Genomic DNA, 25,743 nt, shown 5'->3' on the forward strand with positions numbered 1-25,743 from the left:
CTCTACAAAGACTTGTAAGAAAACAAAACAAAACAAAAAGTTGGCCTAACATTCTCTACATGGACTTCACCAGAGAGCCTTTGTGGGAATAGGAGCTATTTAAAATCCTGCAGAACCAGTGTTCTGAGGAAGGCGTTTGAGAAAATGCTGACTTGGACAAGAACCAGTTATCATTTCAGAAGTTATTTCAGCCTCAGGTTTCCAACAGTTTTCAAAAAAATTTTTCTGAAAGAGACTTCCTCCTAATGTTCAGAGCCATCACAATCCCTCAGAAAAATGAACCACATTTCCCTGTGGGAGGCTGTGCCAGAAGGGTAGTAGCATAGTATTAACATTCCAAGGCCAATTATTTTTTGAAAATCTCTTAAAGTATATGAAAAATTTCTATTTTTCATGTGATGCCCAGTAATTGCTTATTCAGACAGCAGCAGATGTGAAACTTCATCCCAGGAGAAAAGTTTACCATAATATGTGAAAATCTGATAAAGAGTGGGAAGAGCTCAGGGGAGAGTCAGGAAATGGATAGGCCCCTGTCTATGGTGAAGGCAAGATGGAGATGTGGTCACTATCTGTGAGCTCCAATACATCCACCACCAAAAGCAAACTGTTTACCATGTACAGAGGTAAAGGGCAATAATGATGTGTGGAGTGATTGTCTCAATGTCACAAACTGAAGGCCACCAAATTTTAGATGGCACAGTGGGAATTTCACAATCATTTAATTTTTCTCCTTTAATGGGCATGAAAATCAGTATTGCTCACATTTATTGTTCATATTGGCCTTTTCTTCTCTACCATGACATCCTTAATTCTTCACAAACATCTTCATCAAAAAGTGCTTTTCAAATAAACTAGCATTCCTAAAATCACATTAGTCATTTCTATTTATTCATGTTTGAAGTCAGTCTATTAAACAGAATAAACTTAGCTTCCATATATCGGAGTCTTATTTTTAAAAGCATATTATAAAAAGATGATGCTGTGAGATCAAAAAACTACTATCACGGTCACTTTTTTAACAATGTTCAGTTTTATTATAACAAAAGTAAGCAAAGTAACCTGTCATTATTAACCACCCCCATTTCAGTTTTGGTTTTCATAGGCTATAAACTTAAACATCCAAATTTATTTTAATATAAATACCCCAAATTAATAACAAATTAAAAGTAAGATGTGTGTTTTCTTCAGCAGCACATATATTAAAATTGAAGTGATACAGAGAAGAGTAGCATGGCCCCTGTGCAAGGATGACATGCAAATTCGTGAAGCGTTCCATATTTTTATGACAGAAAACTTCCTTAACTTGATGAGAGAAAAAGTCACACAAGTCCAGGAAACACAGTGTCCCAAACAAGATGAACCCAAAGAGGCCCACTCCAAGATGTGTCATAATTTAAATGGCAAAATTTAAAGACAAAGAGAGAATCTTAAAGGCAGCAAGGGATAAACAGCTAGTAACATACAAGGGAGCTCAAATACGGTTAGCAGCTAATTTGTCAACATAAACACTATAAGCCAGGAGGGAATGGCAAGAAATATTCCAAGTAATGAACAGCAACCAAGACTACTCTACACAGCAAGACTCTCATTTAAAATGGAAGGTGAAATAAGGAGTTTCCCAAACAAAACAAAGCAAAACAAAACAAAACAAGGCTAAAAAAATACATCTTCATCAAACTAGCATTGCAAGATATGCTAGAGGGACTGCTTTAAGAAGATGAAGAAAAAGAGAAAGAAACAGAAACACCGGTACAAAGGGAAAAAATAGCAATGAATAAGTACCTGTTAATAATAACCCTAAATGGAAATGCATTAAATGCTCCAATCAAAAGACATAGGGTAGCTGAATGGATAAGAAAACATTATTCACATATATGCTGTTTACAAGAGACCCACCTCAGAACAAAAGACCTACACATACTGAAAGTAAAGTGCTGCTAAAAAATAATCTAAGTAAATGGACCTGAAAAAAACTACTTATATCAGTAGCAATACTTAACTTATATCAGACAACATATATTTCAAAACAAAGGCCGTAAAAAGAGACAAAGGACACTTCAAACAACTTAGGGGAAAAATCCACCAAGAAGATATAACCCTTGAAAACATATATGCACCCAACATAGGAGCACTCAAGCAAATTAGGAAATCTTGGAGGACTTTGAGAAAGATATCCACAGCAACACACTCACCATAGCAGATTTTAACACCTCATTGTCAACAATGGATAGATCTTCCAAAGAAAATATCAACTACGATACTGTGTGACTGAACAACACTCTAGATTAAAAGGACTTAATTGATATATACAGACACTTTCACCCCAAAGAAGCAAAATACACATTCTTTTCAAATGCACATGGATCATTTTCAAAGATAGACCACATAGTAGGACACAAAATAAGCCTCAAAAAATTCAAGTAACTTGAAATCACATCAAGCATCTTGGATTACAATGAATGGCTTGAAACTAGAAACAAACCGCAAGGGAAAAACTCAAAAACATTCAAATACATGGAGACTGAATGGCATGCTATTAAATAATGAATGGGTTAACAATGAAATCAAGGACGAGATAAAAAAAAGTTTCTGGAAACAAATGGAAATGAACACACAACAGCCCAAAACCTATGGGACACAGCAAAAGGAATCCTGAGAGGGAAGTTCTTAGCAATGCAGGCTTACTTAAAAAAATAGAAAACCTCAAATAAACAACCTAACCCCCTACATCTACAAGAACTGGTGGAACAACAACAAAGCCCAGAATGAGTAGAAGGAAGGAAATAATCAAGATCGGAGCAGAATTAAATGACATAGAAACTAAAAGAACAATTCAAAGGATCAATAAGTCCAGGAGCTGGTTCTTTGAAAAGGCACACAAAATCGACAAGCCTTTAACCAGACTCATCCATAAAAAAAGAGAGACAACCCAAACAACTGAAATCAGAAATGAAAAAGAAGTTAAAACCAATACCACAGAATTTCAAAGGATCATAAGAAATTACTACAAACAAGTATATGCCAAGAAATTTGACAACCTGGGTGAAATAGACAAATTTATAGAAACATATAATCTTCTAAAACTGAATCAAGAAGAAGCAGAAAGCCTGAATACACTGATAACAACTAGTGAAATTTAAGCAATAATCAAAAAACTCCTGGCACACAAAATCCCTGGACCAGAGTTTCACAGGCAAATTTTACCAAACACTTAGGGAAGAACCAACTCTTATTCTCTTCAAACTATTCCAAAAAATACAAGAAGAAGAAAAACTCCAGAACCCTTTCTATTAGGCCAGTGTTATCCAAATTCCCAAACCAGGTAAAGACACAACAAAGAAAGAAAACTACAAGCCAATACCTCTAATGAGCATAGATGTGAGAATCCTCAACAAACTATTGGCAATCCAGATCCAGCAATACATTAAAAAGACGATACACCATGATCAAGTGGGATTCATCCTAGGGATGCAAGGAGGGTATAATATTCAAAATCAATAAACAAAATGCACTGCATAAAGTGAAAGACAAAAATCACATGATCACATCAATAGATGCTGAAAAAGCATTTGATAATGTAAGCACCCATTTATAATAAAATCTCTCAGGAAAGTGGGAGTAAAGGAAGCATACCTCAACATAATAAAGACCATATACAAAAAATTTGCAGACATCATACTCAATGGGCATAAACTAAAAGCTTTCCCACTAAGATCAGGAACAAGACAAGGATGTCCACTTTCACCACTTTTATTCAGCATAGTATTGGAAGTTCTAGCCACAGTGATCATACAAGTAAAAGAAATAAGAAGCATCCAAATTGAAAAGGAGGAAAATTGTCATTATTTTCAGATAACATGATAGCATCAGGGGTGTCCAACCCATTGCCTGCAGGCTGCATGTGGCCCAAGATGTCTATGAATGAGGCCCAACACAAAATTGCAAATTTACTTAAAACCTTTTTATTTTGCTCATCAGTTTTCATTAGTGTTTGTGTATTTAATGTGTGGCCCAAGACAACTCTTCTTCTTCCAGTGTGTCCCAGATATGCCAAAAGGTTGGACACCCCTGGTGTATACAGAAAACTCTATAGGCTCCACCAAAACACTACTCAACCTAACCTAATAAGTTAATTTGGCAAAAAAGCAGGTTACAAAATCAATATCTAGAAATTGAAGGCATTTTGTACACCAACAATGAAATATCAGAAACAGAAGCTAGGGAAAAAATCCCATGCGTTTGCAAGAAAAATAAAGTACCTAAGAATAAATTTAACCGAGGAGGTAAAAGACCTGTACTCAGAAAACTACAGAACACTGAAGAAAGAAATTAAGGAAGATACAAATAAATGGAAGCACATACCATGTTCATGGATTGGAAGAATTAACATCATTAACATGTTCATACTACCCAAAGCAATCCACAGATTTAATGCAATCCTTATTAAAATACAATGACATATTTCACAGATTTAGAACAAATATTTCAAAAATTTATAAGGAAACAAAAATGAATCCAAATAGCCTCAGAAATCTTGAGAAATAAGAACAAAGCAGGAGGGATCACAATGCCTGATATCAAACTATATTACAAGGCCACTGTAATCAAAACAGTCTGGTACTGGCATAAGAACAAATACATAAGACTAATGGAACAGAATAGAGAGCCCAGAAATAAACCTAGGTCCCCATGGTCAATAAATATTTGACAAAGGGGGCAAGAGCATAAAATGGAGTTAAAATCGCTTCTTCAATGGTGTTGGGAGACCTGGAGAGCTACATGCAAAAAAATGAAACCAGACCACCAATTTACACCACACCCCAGAATAAACTCAAGGTGAATAAAAGACTTAAATATAAGCCATGACACCATAAAAGTCCTGGAGGAAAACATTGGCAGTAAAATTACAGATATCACACATATCAATATTTTTGCTGATATATCTCCTAGGGCAAGGGAAATAAAGGAAAGAATAAACAAATGGGAATACATCAAACTAAAAAGCTTCTGCATGGCTAAAGAAAACATCATCAAAATGAAAAGGGTACCAATGGTATGGGAAACATATTTGCCAATGACACCTCAGAAAAGGGTTTGATTTCTAAAATATATAAAGAACTCATACAACTCAAAACCAGGAAGGCAAACAAGCCAATTAAAAAACAGGCAAAGAGCCTCAACAGACACTTCTCCAAGGAGGACATACAGATGGCCCATATGACACATGAAAGGATGCTCAACATCACTAGCCATCAGAGAGATGCAAATTACAACCACAATGAGATGCCACCTCACACCAGTCAGAACGGCCATCATTAACACATCAACAAACAACAAGTGCAGGTGAGGATGTGGAGAAAAGGAAGGCCAGTGCACTGTTGGTGGGAATGCGACTGGCAATTAAAAGGAAGACAACAACTTTGATAAATTTTGAGGGAATTGTGCTGAGTGAAAAAAAGACAAACCCCAAATTTTACATACAGTATGATTATATTTACGTAACATCCTTGCAATGACAGATTTATTGAAACAGAGAACACAGTTGTTGCCAGACACTGGAGCGGGGTGGGGGATGTGAGTGTGGCTATATAAGGGCAGCATGAGGGGTCCTTGTGGTGATGGGAATGTTCCGCTTGGCTTCACTGGAAGATACACATGTAACCAAATGCATAGCACTAAATACACACAAACACACACACATAAATGAGTTAACATAAAACTGGGGAGATTTGAATAACATTGGTGGAATGTATAAATGTTAATTTCCTGGCTGTGATACTACAATACACCATAGATTCTTTTTCTGCCTATTTTATTTTTCACATTTTTAAAAATTAAACTTATTGAGGTAAAATTATTTTAAAATATTTTATAAGTTTCAGGGGTACAAATTTATAACACAGCATCTGTACACTCTATTGTATATACACCACCCCAAGCCTGGTCTCAATCCATCAGACTAGGATTGAGACCAGTCTGTGTTTGACCCCTGTATTCTCTTCTTCCTCTCCCTGCCCCTTCCCCTCTGGCAACCACCATTTCATTGTCTGTATCTATGAGTTTGTTTTTGTTTGTTCATTTATTGTTTTATGTTTTACATCCACGTACGTGTGAAAGCATACAGTCTTGTCCTTTTCCATTTGACTTATTAGAATTGTACTTTTAAGGCAGATCCATGTTGTCACAAAATAGCAATATTTCATCTTTTTGGTGGCTGGGAAGTATTCCATTGTGTACATGTCCTGCATTTCTTTATCCAATCATCTGTCGAAGGACACTTGGTTCTGGTGAATAATGCTGCAATGAACATAGGGCTATACGTATCTTTATGAATAAATGTTTCCAAACTTTTTGGATAGATTCCCAGAAGAGGAATTGCTGGGTCATATGGTAACTCTCATCTCAATTTTTTGAGGAACCTCCATCCTGGTTTTCATAGTGACTGCACCAGCTTACATTTCTCTCCGGGACTTGTTATGCTCTGTCTTATGGATACCAACCACTCCAACAGATGTGACACAGTGCCTCATTGTGATTTGGTTTGCACTTCCCTCATAACTAGTGATGTTAACATCTTTTTTCATATCTGTTAGCCATCTGTATGTCCTCCTTGGAAAAGTATCTGTTTAGTTTTTAAAGAAGTTATTATCGGGGGAAACTGAGTAAAGGGAACATGGACTCTTTAGTATTTCTTATAACTGCATGTGAGTCTATAATTATCTCAAAATAGTAAGTTTAATTTAAAATGACTTTACAACAAATAAAACCAATGAAATACTAGTAAAATTTAGTAGTTTTCTGTGTCCTTGTAGTGTCATTGTGACCTTGTTATATCCCTCTGTCATTTAGTTATGAGTTTAAAGAAAGAACATTATTTTATGTCTCAACTGCTAGCTTTATACACAATTGTCCATTTCTGCAACTTCACTTGGACATAAAGATATACAACCTCAGTAAAATGTGTAAGGACTTGGGAAAAATTCCTGCTTCTGGCTCTATTCTTTTTTTTAAACAGTGGAAGCTTTGAGGAAACATGGCATGTTAAACCTCTGATTCAGTCAACAGACATATTAACTTTATTTTAGTTTCATGCTGTTATCAGGTACAGACCTACAGACCTCTATCTATAGCAGGGGACTACATATTATATTTGCATATAGTACTTTTTAATCTTTTTTGTCATTCTCTTGTCCATTGTACGTTTTAGAGAATGCTGATGAGTCCATTGAGCTTTTTAAAAAATATTTTTAAAGATTTTATTTATTTATTTATTTTTAGAGATGGGGGAAGGAAGGGAGACAGAGAGGGATCGGACCAGCGACCTTTTGGTTTGCAGGCCAGCACTCAAGCCACTGAACCACACCAGCCAGGGCTCCACTGAGCTTTTTAAAAGTGCCCCAGGATACAGGGTTCACATATATGTTAGTATACCTACCTTAAGGAAATCCTTTTTTACCAGCTATGGTATTCTTCTCTTCCATATTATAATCTTATATTTATAACTTTACTTTAAGCTTACTCATTCTACTCATCATGTTAAAATTGCACTTATTTTACTCTTCCTGAGGTTAAAATAAGAACTAATCATCATTTATTATAATTTTTATGACTTTATTATCCCCACAAAAGTCTAGAATCTCCACCTTCCTTTGCCATTCTTTGGTATTGGTTTAAAGAGGCATTTTCTACTTCTTGTTATTTTCTTCCTTAGGTTACATCACATTCTTTGATTTGCCTTTTCTAATTTGACCTTTATTATTTTTAGCTTTCTTTTCCTTTCCTGTTATTTTCATTATTTTTTATTAAAATAACTAAGTATTAGTGACTTTTCTTATTTTTAATGCCCTACTTATGTTTTCCCTGATGTTAATGCTCTACTAAGTTCTCTGGATGCTATTAAATTACCCCAAGAGCCTATGCTGGAACAGCTCCAGATGACTAAATCTGCTTCTCAGTTCCTCATCATATTAATCATATGTTATATAGCATAATTGTGTACGTTCTTAAAATAGTAATATAATCACTTCGTACTTGACTGAATAGCCTAGAGGAATCTATTGGCTATAATTACTGATTATAAAATAACACTTGACTGCTAACTAAAATTTATTAATTCTATTCTTTCTTCTTAATTCCCTCAATTGTTTGTTTGGTTGGTTGGTTATTTTACTATGGTGAATGTATCTTAGTAAGTCCTTTTAAATAACTTATGAAAATAAGGCACAAACCAAGAGGATGAATAGATCAGGCAGAGAGAATCTGTCAGACAATTAGATAATGTAAGAAAGAAATTAATTCTTACTCACAGCCTCTTCTAAGTAAAGGAAGAACTTCTTCTCCAACCAGTCTACATTTAACTGAACATATCTCCACTGGAAAGCTCACTGTAGCCTAAAGAGTACCAACATGTGATCTCTTAGTTTTTGAGACCCTATAAAATTTAGCTTCGAGACATCTTTCTTCATGCCCCCTGATGTCCTCTGCTCAGATTGTCCTCTGTTCTGGCTGCTCAGGAACATGCTCAACCCACAAGTTAACTGTCCTTTTCTATCTCCCTATGAAAACATAGGTAACAGTCCTCATCTTTATCAACACTCTTCCGACTGACATTATGAAGTCCCTGTGTAAGCAGGGTTGGCCAACCCACCCAATGGATATTGCTTCTCAAAGGTAGGCATCAGAAGCCACTTGGCACCTATGAAGTACTACAGAGGGTAGGAAGCTCTGCAAATGTCATGGGCAGGAATATGAATGGTACAGGACTTCTTAATGTCAGACCTCTCCTATAAGGCATCCAAATATTAGGGTCTTCCCAACCTATCTCCTTGAGGATAATGAAAACCAGATCAGAACAGTTCCCTAATTCTCCAGCTTCCAGGCCAAGATAGATTATGCTTCTTTGGAGACACTGATCCTACTTTGCTAATAAGAGTGTGTGTCTAAGATTAACAAGAAAAAAGCGACGTAGCCAGATGAATTAAGGGTTCATAAAAGAGACATGGGATTCTGCTCCTGTCAGGAGTGACACGAGGGACTGAATCTGAAATTCATCTTAACCATTCCAGTACCTAGCATAGCAAAGGCCCATTGGAGACACTTTATTCTGGAATAAATGGATAGATAGATGTTGGAATGGATGCTTTTTCCATGGGCTACATACTCTTTCAACCATTTCTGGCCACCAAAGTAATTTAAAATCTAGCTTGAATTTCATCTTTCAAGAAACTTTTTCCAGTCCCCCAAGTGGGAGATAACCATTACATCTTCTGAATTTATAGTTATTCTTTAGTCTGTACTTATCTAATTATGCTTTTTTATTGCAGTTAAAGTCAAGTATAGCATTGCCTTTAATAGATTGTAAATTCTTTGATATCTGGAAGTTTATTTTATTGAACCTTGTACTCCTCAAAGGTTTAGCATCCTGCCTCCCACTGAGCAGTCACTGAATAATCTGCGTACAACAGTCCACTTTCTAATCAATAATCTCAGATCATTGTTCCACATTCAGTCAGCATTTAGAAACTAGAATAATATTAATCACATATTCAACAAATACTTATTGAACACCTACTCTTGGCTTGGCAAGAACGTAGTTAAAAGTTAATCACTTTGACATTTGCTCGATATGTCTCAAACATAAATTTACCAAATACTTGTTTTCTTGTAAACATTGATAAGAGTACTAACCCAAACTAACATTTTTTGAAAACAGTAAATTTATATATAACAAACAAATATGTAGTTTTGACAATGAATCATCTTGTAACAAGGAAAGGAAATAGAACAAATTATTTTCAGAATAAAGGCATTTATAGTGACATTTCACGTTCTATCGGAAAGTAGTAAAAGGTCTCAGGGAATTGACTTCATGTTTTGGAGGGAAGGGAGCCCTATACATAATGCTCATATCATAAGGTTGACTATGTTATTATAGGCACTGATGTTAATATGAAAGAACATTTTCAAATGCAGCCAACTGCGAATGGAGAAACAGAGGAAAGAGAAAATGCACATTTCCTAAGAGTCAAAGCAAATAAAAGGTCAAGTCACCCCTTGAGCACGGTTTTGACTCCTTTCAATTCATTCCTACTTCAAGACTATTTCACTCTTCTTCACTAGAGGAAAACTGTTCCTGTATGAAATGAATGAATCTAATTATTTTGTTTAAGAACTTTTGATGTTTATCCAAAATAGGAAACACATGAGGCAAATGAGAAAACTCAGTTCTCCCTTTTTGTATTCCAAGCAAGTTGAGGAAATCCCAGTGTAGCATGTATTTGACTGGGCATATATAGGTAAACAAATATATTCAATTAAAATATGTTATAAATACAATACTACAGGTACATAGGAAAGACAGATTCGATGGGGCTAAATTCCACAGAAATTTTGCTCATTGTCTCCAAAGAACTGGAAACACGAAGTTCATTTTCTTTTCATACCAAAATAAATATTTGGAGCTTATTGTATATGCACAGACAAGCTGTCACAGCACATGCAAGTGCGTATGCCTTTTTACACTCAGATCATCAAGATGAGAGTGGAAAAGATTTCACATATATGGTATTTCAGATTGAAATGCCCATTTTATTTTATTTAATTTCCTGGAGTGATATTGGTTAATGAAATTATATAGGTTTCTGGTACACGATTCTACAACACATCATCAGTATATTGTACTGTGTGTTCACCACCCCAAGTGAAGTCTCCTTCCATCACCATTCATCCCCCCTTTCCCTTCTTCTCCCTCCCCCCACCCCCTTCCTTCCTGCAGTCACCACACTGTTGTCAGTGCCCATGAGCCTGTCTTTCTTTCCTTTCTTTCTTTCTAATTCATTCATCCTTCTCAGCTAGTCTCCAACCCCCACCCCTTTAATAGCTGTCAGTCAGTTCTCTGTATCTATGAGTCCATTTCAAAAAAAAAAAAATAGCCATTATAGATCCTCTACAGTAACCTGGTTATATTAGTAAAACAAAACAAAACAATCAAAACTACTATTATCATATGCATTTAACACTGAACACATGTCAGTGAATGTTCTAGGATATTTATACATGCAATTTTCTTTAATTTTCTCCAAAACTCTGTGAATTATGATTGTTTCCATGTAGGTGAAGAACCTGAGACCAAGAGAGATAAAAATAATGTGTCCAAGGCTATGGGAAGTTGGTATTCAAACATCATCTGTCTGACTTTGAGGTCTTATTCTTGACCACTATATTACAATGCATTTAATCTTCAAAGTAAGTCCATTTATTATCCCCATTTAACAGATGAGAAAACTGAGCTCAGAGTTCAGTACCTTATCAAGAGTTACAATCGTCTATGGAATGGCCGCCTGAAAAGTTAAATCAGGGACAATGAAGCCTTTCTTCTTCAAACCAACCTTTGCAATTGATACGGTGCCCATCCTAATCATGGTCGAGGCACGCGTGAAGTGACTGTTGTTTAATATTTTTATGTATTTCAAATTATTTACTTGAATAAAAAGATAAGAAAACAAAACATATGTCTCATTCCTACAGTAATGCCAAAAAAAAAGTGGCTTTGGTTGGAAGAATAAAAATGTGAGCCCTGAGTTATTTTAGGCCCATCCAGTAACCTCGTCCGCCCTCTCCCTGCGGACTCGAAGTGGCATATGGCTGTTCTTTCCCAGATCAGGCTCTGAGGTTTACTCTAAACCTCTAGATTACAATGTTTTGTAATCACTAATAAGAACCACCTGTCTCTTGAGAAAATCAGCCTAATAAAGTGGAGAGACCTAATTGTTCAAATTCACTCTTGAGTAGGCGATCCACCTTTCATGTGTGGACTGAGATTACTGAATAAAAACCCAAAATAAATAAACAATTTATATTAACTGGTGGTAATCACTCAATGAAGAACATGTGTTAGTTCCATAAAAAAGAAAAAGAAACAATAATATTTGAAATAATAAAGACAATGCTTTTGAGAAACTAAAATGCCTCAGTGACAGAAACGACTAGACCTGGCTGGTGTGGCTCAGTGGATTGAGTACCAGCATGTGAACCAAAGGGTCGCTGGTTTGAGTCCCTGTTGGGGCACATGCCTGGGTTGCAGGCCAGGTCTGCAATAGGTGGCACACAAAAGGCAACCACACATTGATGTTTCTCTCTTTCTCCCTCCTTTCCCCTCTCTCTAAAAATAAATAAATAAAATATTTTTAAAAAGAAAAAAAAACCTATTTGTATTAAAAATTCCTTCACCCCACTAAGATATATTTGGGGCAAATTTGTTGCACTCATATATGATTAATTATACACTCTGTGTATCCTATTACCAAAATTAATCTATGATTGAATTCAGCCAGAAAAACTGGCTCTTTGAAAATAAGCAGAATTTAGTTGAATAACTAGCTGATAAATGTCTACCATTGAGAGTGTGAGATCTGTTGTCAATCTGGTTTAATAGAATAAGGATAGATGGAGTATACAGGGAGGAGTACCCTTCCCTGACCCTCACACAACCCCCACCAGTGGTCAGGCCACATTAGCAACCTCTCTCTATGCTGCCCTTGAAAATCCATGCACACGCCTTCTTCATCAGTGCAGCTGCCTCACCGTGCTAGAATTATTGGTCTGAGCTCCCTGAGAGCAGGGACCACATACTGACTCTAGTTGCAAGACTTAGTACAGAATGTGTACACAGAAGGACTTTATCAAATCCACTCAAAATTCACCACGGAGGTGACACTTAGTAGCCATGTGCTACTAAAAAAAACTGTATTTATCTTTCATAAAGTTTACTTTTTAAATGCAGGTAGATTTTCTCAAGCATTAAGGGCAATGTTAACGATGGGCAGAAACAATGAGCTGTGGGGACAAGTGGTCAGCCATTGAAGAGTGAAGATTCACTCAGAACTTCCTAATTAGTAACACACTTTCTAAAAGCAGGAGCCTCTTCTAATAAAGACTGTCATTCTGCCCTCCCCACACACACTAGCAGACCTCCCACTGCCCACATAGAATCGTAAGATACTGAATTCATAACAGGTAATATTTATGGCTTTCATGTGTGCTAGGCACTGGATAAAGTGCTTAATGTTATTATTTCATTTAATCCTTATTACCACCAAGCAGAGTCGCTGCTACTAATGTTTCCATTTTACATATGATGAAATGGACGCAAAGAATTTGTTTGGTAGCAGTTGGAAGCAGAATTTTAATAAACTGGTCATTTTCCAAGCACCTCCTACTCCACCTTCAAGCAGGTGACTGATCCAGCACCCAAGAAAAATCAGTCACTTGGTTTGTCCTGAGATTCCAGAATGTAACAGAATTGACGTAACTTCTCCCCACAGTCTAATTCACTCTTTCCTTCTCAGACATTCACTCTTCCTGTTTCAGTAGAATACTCACTGCTATCCAGTATGAATGATCATAATCACGCTTGAGAACTAATTCTTATAAACAGTTTGATGTACTTTATAAACAATAACACAATAATAAACATAAAACTTTTAGGCACCATTAAATGTACATAAAAGATCAGCTTGTGATTCAATATAAAGTTTTGTAATAAATATGTCATGCACATATAGAGAGTATCATGGTATTATATTAGTACACACATTTTTCAACCATTTAATTTGGTTATGCAAATCCCTAATCATGAGACTAAAATAAGCAGGCTGACATTAATAAAAGTCAGATAAAAAGTAGCTTTCCATCTGAGTCCTTATCAAATGTTCTTCGTCATGTTTAGACTATTTCACATAGTTCTACTTTCAAAAGTGTTTTTGCCAAAAAGCTATTGGTTTTCAGATTAATATCAATTACCTGATATGTGTTAATAAAGAGTTAATGGTTAATAAGATATGTGTGGATAACTGTCAACTTGAGTTGCAGAACAATGGGTAAGATTCCATGAGGCCGCTACATGTAGTAAACTGTAGATATACGGTCATACATCATGCAACCCAGTTGAAATAGAAGTTGTCTTTGTTCATTGTCAATGCAGAACTGTGCTAATTATCAGGGAGTCATTTGGAGACAATAAATGATAGATGCCCTAGTTTCGTTATCGTCATCTGCTTCTTTTCTGAGAACTTTGGTGACTGAAGCTGCATAAACATGCCACTGCAGGGGATATATTTGGACATATGGAAGTGAAGATGTATTAAAATACTAAATTTATGTCTTTTGAGTGAGTTCAAACACATGAGCGTACATGTGTGCACGTCACACACAGGGACAAGAACGATTCCTCTCTCCCCCTCATGTATATCATCAGCTTCTACTGTTTAGCTAGGATAAGCCATAGCTAGGAAATGAACTTCATTATTTATTTAGGAAATGAACTAAAGCTCTCACAGTGTTATGGCAGCTTTGAGAATCAAGAGGAGATACTTTCATTGAAGGAAAGAGTGGAATACAAATTAAAACAATAGAACAGTAAAAGAATATGTTTCTAGTTCATTTGAAGCATTTTAAAAGCATCTTGTTGCCTATAGAGGAAACACTACTGTTGTAGCAATTCCTTAGCCACTCAGTTTCTGAAAATAGTCCTATATCATAGATATAGAAGAGATACTGAACGAAAGAACACCCATCCTTAGCTGAGACTACAGGGCAGCTCCCTTACTTTATACCCAAAGAAGCCAGTAAGCACTGGTATGGTGCCAAGGGATGTTCAAATGTGAAATAATTCCTTATCCAGTGGTAAACAGATACTACCCTTACCTCCCCTGCACCCTCCCCATGCTGCCACCACCAGCCCTGGGCCCTGTGACTTCCTGGGCCTCCCTTACCCATCGAGTTCAGGATTGGCTTTCTGCTCCAGAGCCCCTTACGACTGGTGTGTGCAACCAGAAGCAGCTCTCCCCAGAGCCCCCAAAGACTCCTTCCCTACGACAGCCCCTCGGAGGGCTGCCCACCAACCAGGCACATCTGAAGAGGTTCCTCTGCCCTCCACCATCACTCATGCCACCCCCACCTGGTCCCCACCAGACCCCAGTAGGAGAAGACAGACCCCCAGGGAAGCATGGAACCTGGGCAGGCAAATGCCCAGCTGTGTTTGACACCAACCCCAGGACCTAGGACCCTCCTTCAGGCTGGTCTATACACACATGCATGCAGACTCTGTGCCCACTCCCTACCACACACACACACACACACACACACACAGAGCACACAAAGACTGGAACAAGCCAGTCTTCCAGAACAGGGCAAAATTTCCCCAAGTGTATGGATAGTCCACTAAAAGAAAAAATCTTCCATTAGATCCCTATAAATATCAGATTTCTGTGCAGACATTTAGGACTTTCCATAACATTTCAAAGTTGAAGGTTGAATGAAATCACACATTTTTAAAAAACGTATTTATAAGAAAATGTACTCTGACAAAAGTTATATACTTAAAAATAAAGTGTTCCTCTTTGAGAACAGTATCTGTTAATGTACATTTCTATTGATACTTGCTTTGAGATGGAGCTGGTTGGTCCAGTGCCCAATGACTCTGTATTCTGTACTTCTGTTGGTTATTTGATACTGGAAGATATCATAGCGTCCAGGAGCATCTCCATTTTCATTAAAAGTGACGGGTGTTCCAGCACTACCTATAAATGTTTAGAAAACAATGTTAGTAAAGCCTTAGTAAGACATCCCATTGGGCTTATTTTTCTCAAAGAAAAGAACCGTAGATAAAAATATATTGTGCATGGTAAAAGATACGAAGATTGTAATCCATACAAGGTCATTCTTGAGAGCATAATATCTTTTACACGGGAAGAGGCCCAGACGTACAAACAGGAGGAAGACATGCTTTATTGTGCTCATTATAAAGTAAATGATGAGTATCCACATTAGGCGTAACAGTTAAATAAATAAAAGTTGATGGGCTGAATATTCAATACTGGCTACAGAGAATGACAGTTAATAGAAAAGAGTGTAAATGTCTTGAAGCATAATGGCTACTGTATAATAGGAACTACAAACAGCAACTCAAATGTGGCAAGAGAACAACCCAGCCAGATTCCCTGGAGTTCTACTGTGTCCTGATTTGAGCTGCATTCTGAAGCAGTTGCCCTATTCAATTTCTCTTCTAAGCCTCTGCTACCTTTGCCCAAGAGCATATCCACGCGGGCTGCTGTTGGGAACCTCTCAGTGGGCGAGGAAGTGATGGTTGGGAAGCCTCAACTCCAGTCAGATGATAAAAGCCCCCTGGTTCACTGTGACGAGGTAAGAGCGGCAGGGCAGCCGGATGCATGAAATGCAGTCTTTGCTACACTCCCATTTCTCTCGAAAGCTTTCATCTTTTCTCTTAATAGCTTCTGCTCGTTTTTACTTCCCCTCTCATTACCTTTCATACACTCACAGGTTTCCAGAGTAGAAAGGGATCACTACCCCCAATGCTTTCATGTTCCATGGGCCCTCACTGTCTACATAAACCTTCCTTTTCTTGAACAGTCTTTAGAGACCCTCCCCCAAATTCTCCTCTTGGATTACTCTTCGCTCTCTGGACAGATTCACCCAACACTATTCCCTTTTCTTCGTGTCTGTCTTCTCTCTGCAGGTCCTATTCCCTGAATTTCTTCTCACAGCATATTGGATTTAAGTTCTGTTCTGTACTAGAAAGTGTCTCCTTCTTGCTATTTCTTTTCCATACTGTTTTCTCCAAAAGTGGATACTACTACTTGTTGTGTATGTCAACTCTATATATTTCCATCTTAGAATGAGTTCCTTATTCTACCTGCTTTTTCTTATTCTAGAGCTTTTAACCAAAACCACTAATCACAAAATTCTACATTTAACTCGTCAAACAAAATTGATGACTTAAGACAATGACTTTCAAATAAATACAATCAGAGTCACACACCAGCATTTAGGGTACTTTCCTGGTGTTTAATGAAGAGATGTCTCATATCCTCTGTTCCCTGGAATCTTCCTAAAATTTAAACAGTGTGAAGTGTCTGGTGAGACCACAGGCACCGGTGTGGGCAAAGCTGCCAGGGCCACGGTATACGGCACAGCATGGGAGACAGAGCACTGGTCTGACAGTCGAGAGCGGCAGGTCTGTGCAGGTTCCGCTTCCCCATTGATTTTCATAACTTGTGCATATCTGTGTTTTTTTGCTCATCACATAGGGACTTAACAATGAGTGTGAACACATTTTGAAGTCCTAAAGGAGCTGTATGCATTTAAATTATTCTTATTAGTAGTTCATAAGGGAAATTACTTCATATATAAATCAAGAAAGGAATGAGGAATTAGGGCGTAAAGTAGGAGCCCTCCAAGCAATTGGTACCATCTCAACTACTCCTTAGATGTTCAAATGGAAACCCATTTGCCGTACCTGACCAAAACCTTTTTTAACTCATGGTGACCTCAAGCACCTTTAACCTTTAAATCCTCAATTTCCTTGTCTGTAAAACTGAGGTAATAAAGACACTTTAGACCCTTTTCTCTAGGGTTGGTATGAGAATTAAATAAACAAGTGCTTCTCAAGTACATTGAACAATATGTGGTGTGTTTAGCTGTGATTAACATTCACCCCCTACGTATTTTCAGTACAGACCAATGCAGAGTAATAGACAGGCTGTTGAAAGTTCTTTAAGTGATATCTAGACAAAGTTTATGGAAATTCAAATGGGAAAGGTATCCCTGGATGGAAAAAATACCTATCAGTTATGAAATTTGCATTAACATCATCAATTCCTGGCATTTATATGTTACTTCAAAAAACCCTGCTGTCATATTCTCTGTCAACAGAGGGACATTTTATTTTTTCTTCCTGAAGTCCCCAGTGTTGTCACATTCTTCAATGAATGACCATTTTCTGCAACAGGAGCCCCAACCTTTTTCATCCTGATAGCACCCAGGATTGAAGAAAGCTGCTTGTGTAACACATTCTCATAAGTGTGCTCTGAATGATATGGAATTCCCAGGGTACCCTCTGTTTATATGCCTCTTTTCTCGAACTTGAGAAAGCGCATTGGAAAGCAAGTGAATGACAGCTATGTTATCACAGAAATAATCATTGTTCAGCTTGGATCAGGGGTCCCCAACCTCTCTCCTCCCAGTTCGTGGACACCACTCCTTTTACCTCCTGAGTTCTGCCTCCTGTCTGCCCCTCAACCCACCCCTGTCCATGGAAAAATTGTCTTCCATGAATCCAGCCCTAGGTGCCAAAAAGGTTGGGGACTGCTGACTTAGATGCCTAAATATCATCATTAATAGTAAGTTACATGAAATCTGACACCATATTAATTGGCAGTATATTAATACTAAAGTGCTAAGAGAGTAGGTCTGGGAGCCAGATCACTCGGTTTACATCCTGGCTCTGTCACTGAGGTATGATCTCAAGTAAGTTACTTAATTTCACTATTTTCACCTGGCTCGTCCTTAAAATGGGCTAATAGTAGCTCCCATCTCAAAAGGATGTATGATGATTAAAAGAATGAATATATGTAAACTAGGTAGTATATAGTAAGCATTTAATAAGTATTAACTATTATTTTCTTTACTGTCTTATGACAACGCTGTGTTTGAGGTCCAGTGTCTGTATAAGAACATAAGAATTTCTCACCGAGCATACATGGCTCTCCTGAAGTTACACTTACTAATCTGTTCTCCTCTTTCAACACACTGCCAGGTGTACCGAAAATCCAGTTCTCTAAATTCAGCATGCTGTTCTTCACCACCCTGTCTCTGCATATGTTATATTCTGTAAGTCCCTTTCCTCCTACTTCCTAACCTTTCTTCTCTATATAGTTCCTTTAGAATGTGTCTCAAATATCACACTTACAGAAACCTTGAACAGGAGGCCAAGGGACTCTTCCTGTCCTACCCTGCTCTATCGTAACACTCGCTACACTCTGCACACTTTTACTACCCATCCCCACACCTAATCAGAACATTTATTCAGCAGTTACTTATTGAGAACCTATTATATGTTCCACACTGGGTGGACCTTCAGCCACTCTCACAAAACTATGATCTCCGTAATAAAAGCAGAGTGTATCTCTTCTTTACAGGCACTGCACCAAAGACAGCTCCTTCCTGGGTCAGCAGTTAAGTAATTGTCATAAAGGTTGAAAAACACACGCACTATTGATCTAAAGAAAAACTGTGTATGCCATCTTCATAACATTATGAACTTCATTTATATCACCCCTCACCTTTTACATTCACTAATGAAGGAGCGAAACCAGTCCCTTTCACATGTTATCAGTGTGATGCTAGCAACCACTCTTATAACTCGTTTTACTAATCTAATTTCAGATCCTGAGCTAGCCTTGCAGTTGAATTATTATTGATTTATTATTAATTAATTTTTATCCTCACCTGAGGACTTTTTAAAATTGCTTTGAGAGAGAGAGAGAGAGGGAGGAAGAGAAGAAGCAAGCGAGAAAAACCATCAATGTGAGACAGAAGCATTGATTGGTTGCCTCCCTGTACTGCACCCAGACCAGAAATCAAACCCACAACCAGCCATGCACCCTGACAGGGAATCAAACCTGCAACCTTTGGACTACCAGTCGATGCTTCAACCAACTAAGCCACACTGGCCAAGGCAGTAGTTGACTTATTTTAAACCTTTCACATAAAAAAACTGACTCCATGGGCATATTGGCTTTTCTCGAAGGATTGCCTTGTGGTTCTGTGGTCTGTGTAACAAAGAACACCCTTGAATAGTTGTGAGGGGCAGGCTTTTTACCTATTTCTACAAGTACAAATTTGAACAATCATCCTTTTATTGAATCTGGCCATCCTGGAAAACAGAATTAACTGGCATTTTGTACAGAAAAAAATAATTCCAAACGACAAATGTCTCAATATATCCATTACTTCATATGGTTTAGTAACAACACAGATAAAATATATTTGGTTGAGCTAATGTGTGTGTGTGTGTATATACATATATATATGCGCTAATAATTTTATATTATATATAAAATAATATATATATTATTATATATAATCCTTATTATACAATTCTTATTTTTATTCCATCCTAGAGTTTAGAGAAAAAATTCTTATTTTCCTTTCCATCCTAGAGTTTAGTTATTTCAGGAACTTTGAAGTCAATTAATTTTTAAATACTACTTTTATTTGATGTGCACTAGAGAAGAAATGGAAACAAGGACATGGAGCTGGGAGGCAGCTTTAACTAGTCTGGTTCTGCTCTCAGAGTCTATACATCTCCTTGAATAATTTCTGTTCAATAAGAAATGTGTGGAAAACTATATTTTTATTACTAGGCACATCAAGCACTTCAATGTGCTTTTGCAGGAAAAATGATACCTTCAATGAAGATATTATGGGACAATGTTGGCTCTGCTCACCCTTGTTCTGGGGAACAGTGAGTATGGCCTTGGGATTCAGGGACTGGAGTTGGATTTCTGGCTCTGCCAGTTACCTGTGTGACTGGGCACATTACCCTCAGTAAACCTGTTTGCTTCACTGTCAGGGGAGCACAGCAACCCCAACGTCTGGGGCTGTTATGGGGTAAGGACTTAGTGGGTGACCAGCACATGAGGGCTGTGCAGTAAAGGGGAACTGGCATCACCCTTATCCATGCCTCTGCCTACACACATGCTGCCTTGATCTACGTTTCATTGTTTCCACAAAACAAAACCAAGAGGAGAATAATTCACTCAGCTTTCTGTGTACATATTATATATATATTTATAAGTATAAGCCACTCAGTTTATTGTCATGTTTCTTACTTACCTTCCTCCCTCTTCCTACAGAACATTATCTGTTTTCCTTCTCATAACCGCCTACACTATTGAGTAAGCAGGAAAAAAAATAAGAAAGCTAAAAATGAAACCAGTTAATTTAGCAATTTTTAGTGCCCTTAAAAGAAAAATGAAAGTATGAGATTCAAGTCATTGACCAAAATGCCACAGGAAATAGCAGTTTTCAACAGCACCTCAATTATTCATGTTCTCCCTCTTCTTATCCAGTTTATTTTAGCAAGTTTTCATTACAGTCAATAAACAGAACTATATATGTGAATTAGAATCATATTATAGTATAATTACTTAGAAATCAGTCAAATTATTCTTATATATCAGTTACTTAGCCCTCGTTCACTGAAGACTTGAGCATTTGACACACTGCCTTCATCTCCATCCCCATTCCTGTTACCACTTCCGGAGGCCTCATCATCCACCTGGGTGATCCAGTCTCCTGGCCTCTGCATTAGCAGACTGCCTCACTTCCAGCGATCATTCCTTTCACACATCTCACCACCCACCATCATGATCACACTCTAAAAACTGTCCTGTCCAGGAGCTACATCACCTCCGTGGATACCAACCTCCACCCTGAACTTCGCAATGATTCCATAAGTCCCTACGTGTACTGATTAATTTATCACCCGGTTTGTCATTAGACTTCACCCCCATGTAGCTTCTCTTCCCTCCTATTCTATGATCTTCTCTGCAAATACCTTCTGTTCTCTCGTACATCTCCCTCTGTCCAGTCTTATTCCTCTGCCAAATCACAATCGTGGTTAAACATATTCTTTGCCTACATTCAAGTACCTCAATATTGTTTGAGAACGTCATAAAACTTTACTGTGTGGCAAGGCCAGCATGAGACTTAGGCACACCAGGTGCCTCAGGCAATTCCAAGAGAGAGTGCCTCCCTAAATTCTGCACATTATGTGCCTTGCTTGCTTCATTTAGTCCGACCCTGCTGTCTGGTCTTACTTTAAATTCATGACTTCAGATTTCATATGTTTAGTCAACATTGCTCCTCAATTCTACCACACTTTCCCCCCCTTTTGAATCACTGACTGTTTCATGCCTCGCAAATCCGGCATCTTCATTCACCTGTCACTTCAGTTTGTCTCAGACTTTTTCACTGAAGAAAAAAAGCAATAAGACAAAAACTCCCTCATCACGCAAACGTAGCCTACCTGCATCTACACTGCCATGTTATCTCTCCCTCCTGTTGACACACGTCCCGGATCCAGGCGAAGGCACCCTCCTCCTCCAGGGCTAGGACCCCATTAACTCCCACTCTCCACACACTTTCAGTTTCACAGTTAACTTTGGTTTTACCTCAGGAAACTTAGACTGTCTGCAGTACTCTCTTCAGTTTACAAATGAGTTCTAATCGCACTCATCTTTGAAAAAAAATCTAGCCAATAAGTCCCATTACTATACTGTACTTTACTATAGTACACTGTAGTATACAATACTATACTATCCCTTTACTATACCGAGGCAACCATATTGTCTCATTTATACATTCTCAAGAGTGAAAAAAAAAACTTTTTTAGTGATCTGTCCTCCCTCTCTCCATTTTCTTATTTTCCATTAACTCTTCACACCATTTGAATATGAAATTTAACCTCATACATCCACTGATGAGTCTCAAATTTATACATCTAGCCCTGAGTACAGACTTATCCAATTACCTGTGTCTCTTCTTGATATCTTAAATTTTATACATCAGACAAAACATGATTCTTTTCCATTTCCAAATATGTTCCTCACAGTCTTCCCCCCTTAGTAAGCAGCTGAGGACTGTCCAGCCATTCAATCAAGTCAAAACCTAAATTAAAACCCCACATCTAACTGTAAAACACTAACAGTGAATATAAGCTATGAACTTTAGTTTATTAATTGTAACAAATGTACTACATAATACAAAATATTAATAACTGGGGAAATTGTGTGAGTCGGGGGGTAAAATATGGGAACTTTCTGTACTAGATCAATTTTTCTGTAAATCTAAAATTATTTTTTAAAGAACTCCAAAATCAGCAAAAGAATAGGTTAGATTACTTTCAGTAATATATTTTGTGTAACCCAATATATACAAAATATTATGATATCAATATGCAACCAATATAAAAATATTAATGAGATATTTAGCCCTTGTTGGTGTAGCCCAGTGGATTGAATGTGGGCCTGCGAACCAAAAAGCCGCCAGTTCGATTCGCAGTTAGGGCGCATGCCTGGGTTGCAGACCAAGTCCCCAGTACGGGGCACGTGAGAGGCAACCACACATTGATGTTTCTCTCCCTCTTTTTCTCTTTCCCTTCCCCTCTCTCTAAAATAAATAAGTAAAATCTTTAAAAAATATTAATGAGATATTTTACACTTATTTTTACATATCAAGTCTTTAAAATGCTGTGGATACTTTATACTTAAAGATTCAGACTAGTAACGTTTCAAGTGCCCAGTAGCAATCTGTATGAAACAGCACAGGACTAAAAGACAAATCATTTCGGCAGTCATCGCTCCAACACTTCACTCACTGGGGAAGAAGTCCACTGCTTCGCCTTTTGGATTCAGCCTCCACTTCAATTAGACTGAACCTTCTTCACTAGTTTCTCCCCTAAAGAGGTGTCAGACCTGAGGGTCAGTGGATGCCAGATCTGGAGATAAGACCCTAAAATTAAATCCAAACTGCTCCAGTGGTAGAAACAAACAAACAAAAAACAAAGCCCACCTTCAAGGTGTTAGCAGTTTCTAGCTGTAAAACATATCTAGAATTTTCCCATTTTCTCTATTTCCTCCTCTTCTATTCTGGTGCAAGCTACTGTGTTCTCTCCCTGAACTCCTAGCCAGTACCCTGTATTCACGCTGAGCAGTGACACCCCACTCTCAGTTCTGCAAATGATGCTTGAAAACATAAATCAAATCATATGGCTCTTCTCCCTAAAACCATGCAGTGGCTTCCATTTCACTTAGAATATAACACGAAATGTTTATCACGGCCTTTAAGATGTTGTTATTTATTCAGTCTTGCTCATTTCTATACCCTATCCACTCTGGGCTTCTTCCTGTTCTTCAAACACATGAGTTCGCTCTACGAGTTTGCTATATTTCAGGATCTCTCTCTCTCTTTCTCTCTCTCTCCCTTGTTTGCCCACTTGGTTCGTTACATGACTTCTCATCATTTATATTCCAGTTCAACTATCACAGACAGAGGTCTTGTCAAATCACCATCTAAATTGGCCCATTTCTCTCACTAACACTTACTCTTACACACATTGTTTATTTCCTTCATGGCACTTACAAATGAGAAATGTTACTAAAAAGCTAGGAAAAGTCCTTGTCAAGTACAATAGGGAAACTGAGACAGACAGCTGAAAAAAATGGCCAAGCAATTTAAAGCCAAGTACAGAGGGCCAGCAGGGCCAGGGTGGAAGGCCAGGGTGCCTGGCAGGGGGCAGAAATGGAAAAACAAGAACCTCACCACCAGGGTAAGCTTTCCTCCCCTGACCTTTCCTCCTTAGAAATAACATCTAGACCTCAGTTGTATTTCAGCTCCAGGCCCAGAAAAGCAGCAAAACCAGACAAAGAATACCATAGCTGACCTTGGGACCAACTGCTTTGAATAATGACCCTCTTCCCTGGTGCTGACCAATCGCTGGAGGCCACAACTCTGAGAGGACACACCTGGAAAGCTGATCTCTATTGAGATCCTCCCCTGAGACCTCCCCTAAGATCTCCACCCTTAAAAACTTTTGGGACAAGGACCCAGGGCAAGCTCTCCCTCTTCCTCCTGGGAGTGCACAGGTGCCTTTCCCTTCCTCCTCTGCCTTGTTCTTCTCCAACAGACATGCGTCTCTTAAACTCTTTGAGACCCCATGAGGCTTGTAAGCTAGAGTAGTAATGGGCTATAGCAGTTTGTCCTGGGGGAAATCTCTGAACCTGTCCCCAAGTCCTCCTTTTCTCTCACTTTCCAGTGAGCTAAAGCAGCCTGCCTAGGCTCATCTCCTTCCTGTAACATTCCCAGAGAGCTGAGGCAGCACCGCTTAGGCTCTCCTGTTGCTTCTAACATCCTAAGCCCTTCCTTGGTTCACCATCCGCAGCTTTAATAAACGTACCCTCATAGTCACCTGGACTTGTGTTGTACAGTCTTTCCGCATAAGTCAAGAACCCACACACTATAGGCAGGCCGGAAGCAGACCTGCTAAGGGCCAGGTCCCCTTTCAGGTAACACAAGCATCCAAAACACATGGTTTATTTAACTAGTTGCTGTATGTAATTAGATTATCAGCTCCACGACTGTAGCGCATTTTTCATTATGTTCAGCACCATATGTGCAGCACAGACATGGCCTGAGCCCTCAAACCCACATTCTCTCTTTCCTGGACACATAGCCAGGCTGCATTTCTAGTGTCCCTGTAGTTAAGAGTACAGCCAAATGATTAGCTCCAGCCAACAAAGTGAGAACAGAAGAGAGATGGACTACTCTGGGCCTTGGTCATTAAAAGCTTACTGAGGAATCTTCTATGATCTTTTCTCCTCTGGCCAGCTGGCATGAAAATGACGTGCTGGGTGTCTGGAGACCCACACATTAAAGACGGGAGGGATTGCATCAGCCTGGAGTGCATGTGAGTGCTCAGAGTGGCACGGTGGGAAATCGTACCCCACCCCACGGGTCTTCTGACATTGTTCCTGTAAGTGCTGACTCTGGCTAACATGTGGCTTATAGACAAACAGCATGTTTGTGTAAGAATCTTAAGGACGCACTTCAAAAGATACAGACTTCGACCTTCAGGAATCCCAGCCCCGGGAGGTTTGCTGACCTTCAGCTGTGGAGCCAGGATGAGGTGAAGCCAGGATGATGCCCGCCAGACCATCACTTGCCTTATTGGAATGCACTGTGCTCACCAGCACATGGAGCACTATAACCTCCTTCCTTGATCTCTTCATTCTGTTTCCTTCTCCCTCCTTATAAAAACCTCTACTGCCACTGAGAAGTGGAGAAGGGGTTTGTGGCATGAGTCCCCCATCTTCTAGGTGGCCA

General features: G+C 38.4%; 1 protein-coding gene and 1 non-coding gene across 2 annotated transcripts in view; one reads left to right on the forward strand and one right to left on the reverse strand.

The window, feature by feature from the left end:
- GRM8 (glutamate metabotropic receptor 8) overlaps positions 1 to 25,743 on the reverse strand; it is a 798,340-nt gene that overhangs the window by 156,026 nt on the left and 616,571 nt on the right. Inside the window, exon 7 of the mRNA XM_053927225.2 lies at positions 15,442 to 15,578. Within this exon, the coding sequence (XP_053783200.1) occupies positions 15,442 to 15,578 (137 nt within the window). The remainder of the gene's footprint in view (positions 1 to 15,441; positions 15,579 to 25,743) is intronic.
- Positions 1,176 to 1,282, forward strand: LOC112299953 (U6 spliceosomal RNA). Its single transcript, XR_002974330.1, has one exon. It is a non-coding gene; the product is annotated as a U6 spliceosomal RNA (small nuclear RNA).

This window comes from Desmodus rotundus, chromosome 6, assembly GCF_022682495.2.
Source record: "Desmodus rotundus isolate HL8 chromosome 6, HLdesRot8A.1, whole genome shotgun sequence".
In the NCBI taxonomy this organism is placed as follows: domain Eukaryota; kingdom Metazoa; phylum Chordata; class Mammalia; order Chiroptera; family Phyllostomidae; genus Desmodus; species Desmodus rotundus.